The 9684-nt window shown below is 28.3% G+C and overlaps 1 protein-coding gene across 2 annotated transcripts; it reads right to left on the bottom strand.

Annotated features, from left to right (window-relative positions):
- Positions 1–588: 588 nt before the first annotated feature.
- Positions 589–6095, bottom strand: LOC105564640. 2 transcript variants are annotated; one of them, XM_012017169.1, is made up of 6 exons: positions 5899–6094; positions 4417–4527; positions 4041–4124; positions 3225–3266; positions 950–1048; positions 589–810 (listed from the first exon to the last, which is right to left on the bottom strand). In XM_012017169.1, exons 1-5 carry the CDS (start codon positions 5956–5958, stop codon positions 1004–1006), a joined length of 342 nt encoding a protein of 113 aa, XP_011872559.1. In that variant the 5' UTR covers positions 5959–6094; the 3' UTR covers positions 589–810; positions 950–1003. The 2 variants fall into 2 exon arrangements, with proteins under 2 accessions (XP_011872559.1, XP_011872560.1); XM_012017170.1 differs by lacking the exon at positions 3225–3266 and having other exon boundaries at positions 5899–6095.
- Between the last annotated feature and the right edge of the window lie 3589 nt (positions 6096–9684).

Raw genomic sequence — 9684 nt, forward strand, 5'->3', positions numbered from 1 at the left:
TCATTAGTTTATGAGACATCATCGATTAATTTTGAAAATAAAATTGAGTTTGTCCCGAGATCGAGATCACGAGTCAATATAATCATCAATATTTTTGCACAAAAAAATCGTAGCCAGATGATCTTGGTCTCATTGGAAAGCTAAGAATTCAGCGCTTTTAACGAGATAAGAATCGCTTATCTCGGATCATTAGTTTATGCGTTATCATTGATTAATTCTGAAAATATTGATTTTCTTCCGAGATTGAGATCTCGAGTCGATATAATTATTAATATCTTCGCACAGAAAAATCGGCCTAATGCGATTTGTGGAGGTTCAAAATATATACAAAGTAATTATTAATGTAACTATTAAATTAATTACTAGTTATCGAAAAAATGTAACTGAGTTAAGTTACAGTTACAGATGGAGAGAGTAACGAAGTAAAGTTAGAGTTACTAAAAAGAAGTAACTGTAACTGTAACTTCGTTATAAGTAATGTGTTACTGCCTAACCCTGATGATAGGTTTGTATGAAATGGTTCTACAACGAAATCTGTTGACATATTATCACGAGACACGGTAGTGTCTCGCGCCAAGTATAAGCGACTAAGTATAAGCGACATTTATTATACCTGTTAAAAGATTTTATCAATATGCATATTATACATATATTCATGTAATTTTATAATCTTAAACTTTAACGTGTTTACAGTATATTCAAGTTACATAATAATAATAATAAAAATTTGTGCATTAATACGTGCACATTCTTCATAGATGAGATTTTAATAACAGTGCATTACAGTAGCAATAATAGAGGTTGTTCCTCCTGTAAGCAAATTCACTCATTTATATGCACGAAACTCAGCAGAAAATCAATTAATGCAATATTTAACACACACTAATATCTATAGTATGTACAATATATATAGTATTTATAGTTAGTATTAATATCTATAGTAACTTACATAATGTTTCCTTTTACTTTTACTAATTTTTAGATTATATTAGGATCAGAATACCTAACCAAATAAATCCCATATTGTTCCGACCAAATCTAATAGTCCCTGCAAAATATTAAAAAAAGTTTTGTGCACAAGAATATTTAATATTATTGGTATTTAGTATTTAATTAGATGTGTTTCGTTATAAGTAGAGAAAAGTCCTCTGTTATGTGATAGGCTCTTAATATGAGATATCGGCTTTTTAACATCTAATTTTACAAATGTTTTTTAGCAATGATTACACGTAAGATCTAACAATAAATTAATTACCATTAAATAGATTTTACTCCAAAGGCAATCAATTCATGGTGAGACCAACACATGATGCCTATTAATCAGGGTTGGGAAGTAACTCGTTACTTGTAACGAAGTTACAGTTACAGTTACTGTTTTTTGATAAACTTAACTTCGTTACTTTCTTTCCATCTGTAACTGTAACTTAATTCAGTTACATTTTTTTATAACTAGTAACTAATTTAATAGTTACATTAATAGTTACTTTATATATTTTTTAAACCTCCACAGATCGCATTAGGTCTTGCATTTGCACATAAACGCTTTTATCGACACTTTATAATTCAAGCGCAGATTTGATATTTTTATTTTCATTGCAAGAAAGTGACTGCAAAGTAACGATTCGTTACGTTTTTCAGAATTGGTAATTTGTAGCTGTAACTATAGTTACATTTTTAGCAAAAAACTGTAACTGTAACTAGGTACTTTTATGAAGTAACTTTTCCAACCCTGTTATTAATTTAGCAGAAACCTGTGTTATCATATATTAAAAGCATATCTCATAATAGCTGGGGACTTTCCTCGTACATACATAATATACAGGGGGGCAAAAGTTCCGGAAAGGCTAAATATCTTAGAAAATATTGATTTATTAAAAAAATGTTTCAAACAAAAAGAATAGGACTTAAGAAATAAAAATGTTAAATAAAAACCCCTACTTTTTATTACATAATCTTATAGATAATCTTGAGAGCTTTCCAAAACACTATAATAAAGTTATTTTTCATTAAGTACTTTTGGAGTCACAAAACTTGAAATTTACAGTACTGCCGGCATTCGCATTACCTAAGGTGTACCACGTGGATGTTGTCCAGTGAATTGACACCTCTTGTGTGCGCGGGGATAATTAATTGAAAATAAACTACTTATATAATAAAAGATACATAATTTTATATACTACATAATTGTATAACAATAAAGTAGTATACCATATACTGATTTCTGTCTCATTTCTGTACTCATACAGTAATTACGCGTTTCTAAAGAGATATAATATAATGTCTCTGTAGCAACACTCATAACTCCAGTGGGCCTAATAGCATTTGACCATATGCCATACGCTGACTAGAAGTTGTAGAAAGCACTTGAAAAGGGCCAAAGCCAAAGGCCGAAACGTTGTGTTAATAAAGGAAGTTTCCTGTAGCCAATTGTGTTGGATTATTCAACTTAATTGTTAACTAATTACTGGCGATTCAATATTTTCAAATTTTGCTTACAATTGTATAAGATGAACCACAATTTATATAATAAAACTTCATTCACTTTCTTTGAAGGCTATATTTAAAGTCTCTCATACAGCACGCATGTCGAAAAGACGTTTTAAAGATGTCTTTTAGACATACGTATTGTTTGGGCTATTATATTTTTATTTAAATATGTCTCTTTTCTTCTTTTTAGAATATTAGTTTTGTTTTAATATTAAATATAATTTACTTTGTGTACATTTATTTATTTTTATATTTAACATTTACCTAGTGTTTTTATGTTTCGGGTACTATAAACTATCAAGTGGAAAGTCTTTCCCATGTTCTTTCGAGTATTACGAGTTTGTTTTACTAACCAAATTAAAAAGAATTGATAGAAAACTCAATTATATAAATTATAAAAGAAGTTTAATCGTTGTTAGCCAATTAAAGAAATATAGTAGTCAAAACATCTTTAAGACGTCTTTTAGACACATGTGTGCTGGGAGACTTTAAATATAATCTTCAAAGAGAGTAAATGAACTTTTTTATTAGATGAATTGTGGTTCATTTGATATAATTACGTAGTATATACAATTATGTGCCTTTTCTAATTTAGTAGTTAATGTAGTATAAACTAATTATATAATAAAACATTCTTGTTTATATACGTATACTTCTTTACTTTTTAGAATATTATTTTTATTTTAATAATTAATATAATTTACTTTGTATTATTAATTTTTATATTTATCATTTACCGAGCCTTGTTCTTCTAATTCTTGCGAGTCTGGTTTATCAACCTATAATTAAAAAAAGATTAAAACTGAATTATATAAAAGAAGTTTATTAATAGCCAATTAAGGAAATATAGGTAAACTTTAAATATAATCTTCAAAGAAAGTAAACGAACTTTTATTAGATGAATTGTGGTTCATCTTATATAATTATGTAGTATATATTATTATGTATTTTTTATTATTATGTAGTTAATGTAATGTAAACTAATTGTATAATAAAACAATTTCGTTCATATACGTATATTTCCTTACTTCTTTTTAGAATATTATTTTTATTTTGATAATAAATATAATTTAACAAGAATAAAGACTTATTGTCGCCAGTAAGTAATTAACCATGTAGGAAAATTAATAAACGATACAACTGGCCAATTCAAATTAAAGAAATTTATTGCAAAAAATATTACCTCTCGGTCAGGGTTTGTGCCTGGACCTCTCTACACTCTTTTTACTTAAAAATTGCGTATTGATGTTTCTGTCACTGTCGATAACCCGAGTTGGCGCGCAGTTTAAAGTCGAAGAATAGACGCGAAGATATCATCATTGGACTGTTTATTGCGACAAATATTACCACATGTCTGAGTGGTCAAATTGGTGAAACGTCCACCAAGAGTCTAGGGAGGTCCAGGCACAAACCTTGACTGAGCTAATATTTTTCGCAATAAATTTCTCTAATTTGAATTGAATCTAATTTGAACAGTTGTGTTGTTTATTAATTTTCCTACGTTATAAAATATAATTTACTTTGTATTAATTATTTTTATATTTAATATTTACCAAGTCTTGTGTTTCTGGTCTTGGGCTAACAATTGGAGTGAATTGTTCATATTCTTCTGATTCTTGCGAGTCTGGATTATTAAACTAATTAAAAAGAAGATAGAAAACTCAATTATATAAATTATAAAGGAAATTTATTAATAGCTAATTAAAGAAATATATAATAGTAGACATTAAATGTAATCTTTAAAAGAAGTAATTAAACTTTTGTTAGATAAATTGTATGAATTATATTATATGTATACATATAATGTTGTACTATAAACTAATTAATATGTATAGTAAAACTTTCTCGTTCGTATATACTTTCTTACCCCTTTTAAGAATATTTATTGTTGTACTTTAATAACAAATGTAGTTTATTTTACAGACTTACAATTATATTAATAATTATACTTCCAGGTATATATAAACCTTTAGGTGGTTCCAGTTGTTCCACTTGTTGATAATTTGGACTATTTAACAATTCGTTACTATCTTTATGTATCTAATTAAAAAGAAGGTAAAAGGCTGAATTAATAAAGTTTTATTAGTTAATTTAACTGACAGTTTTATAAATAAAATTAATCATCGATGTTGTTAAATAAATCGCATGGATCATTCTGTATACATATAATTTGGAGCATGAAAAGTATACATATAATGTAGTTAATAGTATAATAAAGCATTTTCGTTCATATACACATACTTTCTTATTTTCTTGTAGAATATTCTTTTGATAAAAAATGTAATAAGTTACTTTATGTAATTAATTTTTATATTTAACTATTTAACACACACAGTTGAAAAATTTGTTTTAAATTTAACAGATGTCACATGTCCCAAACGGTCCACACAACTTTTTGTGTTATTTTAACGTAATATGGGTATGTTAAATAATCACACTAATACTATGTTAATATTTTAACACAAAATAAATGCAAATCTCAAGATATATTAAAATAAATTTTTTGTAAAATTAACATATTTTTAATGACAAAATGAATTTAAAAAACATAATTTTCACATTTTACATATGTAATAAGTCAAATGACGGTTCGAAATTACTCTCACTTATGTTATGTAGAATAAAATCAACGTTTTATTCTGTAAATTTTAACAGATAAATTTTGTTACTAATAATATAGAACATATGTATTGTGTCAGATTAAAAAATAAGTACACATTATGTTGTTTTAACATTTCTTTTCGGTTATTTTAATGATTTTACATTTGAGGTCAATTAACACAAGAGCAATATGTCAAATTAACACATGAATGTGTTAAACATTTAACACAAAGATTTTAACCGGCATTTTTTTAAACAAGAAAACACAAATTTTCCAACTGTGTATGTTCGTTCTTTACCTCGCCAGTATCACATTTGTATTTCTGCAAGTCTTACAATTCTATATACTACCAGTCTAAGTAAAAAGAAGATAAAACACTGAATTAAAAGAAATATATTCATAGTTAATTTAGCTGACAATTTCAGGCACAAAATTAGACAAATCGATGTTGTTAAATAGTAAATTCTAATAAATAAGCCATGCAGATTTGTGACATTTTCAGCCTGCAGATGAAATATCTAAAACCGTTCGTTATCTTACAATTAAAGTTATATTTTTACTGTAACTTGAGGTTTCTAGTATGTTATAAACGTTATTTAGAAGAATATTATTTCCGATACTAAATTATGTATAAATAGATGTTATTGTGTACTACTAAAAGATTAATTTTTTTCGTAATTCTTTTAAACTTGTCTCTTTGTGCAAAAGAGCACCTTTACACGTTTGACAGCATCACTTTCGTCTGATAAGACGATGCAGTGATAAAAATGATTTTATAGTAAAAAATTATGACACATTATTGTACATACTGCTTTTCCAAAAACGCTCCCGACGAAGGCCAACAATAGAAATACGTACAACGTCTGCATTGTCACAATACGTCAACTTTATCAAAACGAGTAATACAATTTACACGTTGAAAATATTAAGCTTCTATGAAATATTTTGTATAAGATCAACTCGTGACTGAGAATTCTAGAAAATATTTAGCAGTTCGTTTGGCTTGCTACCTTATGAAGGTATGCCATATCTTATCGTTTCTTGAAAATTGTGCTACTTGTATATTATAAAGTTATGTTGGAAAACTTTTAAGAGACGTCATTTTTGTTATCACAAGGAAAATTTTCCATCATACGTACATGTCATTACAAAAGTTTGTAACTTTAGTTTTTTAATGAAAAGTTTTTGTGTAATCTATATTTTATTTAATGTACGTACATTTAATTAATTGTGCATTTATATTACGCTCATTGTTTGGATTTGTTAGAACCTTGATTTTAATTTATTAAACATTTGCGTCATTTCTGGTGAAGTTTGTATGGTGATAGCAGCATGAAACTAAACACATAATTTTTTTGCAAGTCACTAAATTATTTATAAATATAAATATATACAAAAATTTCTTAGTTCTCTCTCTCTCTCTCTCTCTCTCTCTCTCTCTCTCTCTCTTTCTCTCTCTCTCTGTCTCTCTCCATAGAATTTAAAGTTAAATATTAAATGTGTGACATTTTCTAGATTATTTTGATGCTGTGGGATTGACTTCTTCTCATTGTTAGTAAATTCAACGAACGGTTGGAATTGTTAACGTTTGTAACATATTTTTAAACATAATCTTTAAAAGTTTTCAAAATTTACTTTCAAACATAGAAAAATTCAAACTTTAAAAAGTACTTTCATAAATATTATTCTAAATAACACGTTGAAAATATTAAGCTTCTATGAAATATTTCGTATAAGATCAACTGGTGACTGAGAATTCTAGAAAATATTTTGCAGTTCGTTTGGCTTGCTACCTTATGAAGGTATGCCATATCTTATCGTTTCTTGAAAATTGTGCTACTTGTATTATAAAGTTATGTTGGAAAACTTTTAAAAGACGTCATTTTTGTTATCACAAGGAAAATTTTCCATCTTCAACAAAATTATAATAACTTAATATAATTTTGTTGAATTTACTTTTAAGAAGTAATCATTTACATATCTTTTGACAGTAAAAGTTTGTCATTGTTAAAGATCAGATTGTATATCATACAATAGAATTTGCGAGTCGACCATAAATGCAGAAATAAAATTTCAAATTTAAGATTAGGCATTGTAAAAATACACTTGTCCTTGTATACGTGAGTCACGTATCTTCGAGGCTAAAAATAACTACTGTTAAGATAACGAATGTGTTATTATTTTAAAATATTTAATGATTGTTTTACATATAAAGGCTGCTAACTAGCTGAATAACTCACTGTTACCTGATGAAACTTAAAACAGCACTTTGCGCGAATAAATCTCCTTTAATTTCAAAGAGAATGGAATATTACTGTAAAATGCAAAGGAGTAATCGAGTTATGAAAGTATTACGCGGTTGTCAGTGTGCGTGAGTCAATTTAATATAATAGTTACGTCACATCTTTATACAGATTGTGTTTTTTTTTACTTTTTTACTTTATACATAATGTGATTCTAGAACGGTACAACGGTGAACGTTTTGACTTTGATTTGAGTTATCTTTAGCACCAAGTTAACGAATAATTTCTGGGCCTGACGGCGGTTGTTCTTCAATGTTTAGATATTTTTCACTTTGGATGTTTCTTTCTTGATATGATCGTAGTTTGTAAAGTTGTTGTAAGTAACAGGAGTTGTCTATAAGTACGAGAGAGAGAGGGAGAGAGAGAGGGCGAGAGAGAGAGAGAGAGAGAGAGAGAGAGAGAAAACTAAGAAATTTTTGAAACTAGTTGAAACTAGTTTCAACTTACCGTGTGGCCCAGAGGTATTCAGCGAATAATTGATATTATTAATGAATTAATGAAATGCGATAATTAGAGTCAAGAAATTCTTACACTGATTAAATGTATATTTCGTGTTTGTCGAGCTAAACGTATAATATTAATTAAGCTTACAATCAACCATAACTGGCAACGTCTGTTTAACACAAAAAATAAACGTATAATGATAAATAACGATGCACAATCGTTTAGTGTATCTTCAAGTCGGAAACAATAAGGTTTATCAAAACATTAAACAGTTACGGCACACCAATTCGAGAGAGTCAAATGGAAATAAAACAGTGAAATCTTGGGCTGTATTACATCAATCCGTTTTTTAATATATTATCGCTTTTGGATAACTGATATTAATATATCAACTACAAATATACAACAACTATTGGAAACGTGTGTAATGTGGTTTCAATATAACTTGGAGTGAATTCTGTTTAGTGGAAAATTGATTGTTAGATCGTGTAATTGTTGCAAAAAAGATTTGTGATTGAATTTGGACATTGAAAACCCATTATCTCATATTAGGTAGAATCCTATTTCATAATAGAGAAATTTCCTTTATTAAAAGACATAATACATCTGGTGGGATTATGTCCTTATTAATAAAGATCTTTTTGCTCTGTACGTAAGAAAAGGAATTTATCATTAAGCATTACCTGGCCGATAAACTGTGGTACTGATTTAAGTGTACTTAAAATTTTGTCTCCAATATTTGTATCATGTATCACATTTGACAAGTCACCACACAGTACGAGCATATTATCATTTATCGTATGTGAACGTTTCTTTTAAAAAGATATAAGTACGGTAATGCTAGTGAGAAAAACTTTTTTATTTTTAGTAATGTTATGAAATGATTTTATACATGTTACCTGATACGTTATATTGATAATGGCTATTTATTTAGATTAATAATGTCGATAGTGTTTTAGAGAAATTGTAACAGAACTTCTTATATTGCGATTGATATCCAGTTGGACTACGTACTAATGTTTAATTTCTCCTGATATTATATATTTATATTTGTATTGGAAGATGACATTTTGTACACGCACCGGTAGAAATGGTGTCCGCATGTACATACGTATGAGGCAATGTATTGAAGAAATACATTAACTTAGATAAGATATTAATTAATATACATAGAAAAAGATTATAAGATTATTATACAGAATATAGTATAGACTTCTATTTTAAACTTGTTACCCTAATATCGACATGTGTCTACAAGTATGTCACTTACTTTATAAAGTACACGATATCTTTACATACGACGTCAGATATTACGGATGTTATTTAGAGATTACTTACAAGTTCATTAGTATACTTTAACACTTTGAGTGCCACGTCAACCACGTGGATAACGTGAAAATTTTCGTAAATACACTATCATTCAATTTCGAGTAATAAATTTCTTGATCTACTTAACCCTGCGCATACGGACTGGGACGAAAACGACCCGAGCGAAATTTCATTCGAGAATTCCCGGAAAACCAAGAACGGGAGAGGGTCGGCTCCCCTCCCTAAAAAAACTTAGTGTCGGTAGGAACCTACAGGCGAAGCCCAGCCGTCTTTCGTCAGTTAGTCTCTGAGCTACAGCCGAAGGAAGTTGAGCGCTCGGCGAAAACGACCCAGTCTGTAGGGCGCGTTAGTAAAAAGTGATTTTAGCGCATCCATTTTTTTTGCTGCCAAAAGCCTCCAAACGGTGCACTAAGTTATGTAAATAAATATTTTAATTTTTAGAATTTTTTTTGTCAAAAAAAAGGTAAATTTTTTTTCAAAAATGGATATAAATATATAATATATGGATATAAATATACA

Source organism: Vollenhovia emeryi, unplaced genomic scaffold (genome assembly GCF_000949405.1).
Source record: "Vollenhovia emeryi isolate VEMERY1.0 unplaced genomic scaffold, V.emery_V1.0 DF939161.1, whole genome shotgun sequence".
NCBI lineage: Eukaryota > Metazoa > Arthropoda > Insecta > Hymenoptera > Formicidae > Vollenhovia > Vollenhovia emeryi.

Excerpts from the sequence above, each read along its gene's own strand:
- LOC105564640 (XM_012017169.1), bottom strand. The coding sequence starts at position 5,958 with ATGCAGACGTTGTACGTATTTCTATTGTTGGCCTTCGTCGGGAGCGTT. Across the intron at positions 4,528-5,898 it reads GGAGCGTTTTTGGAAAAGCA|ATACATAAAGATAGTAACGA; the intron begins GTATGTACAATA and ends CTTTTTAATTAG. Across the intron at positions 1,049-3,224 it reads AATTAGAAGAACAAGGCTCG|GGACTATTAGATTTGGTCGG; the intron begins GTAAATGATAAA and ends AATATTTTGCAG.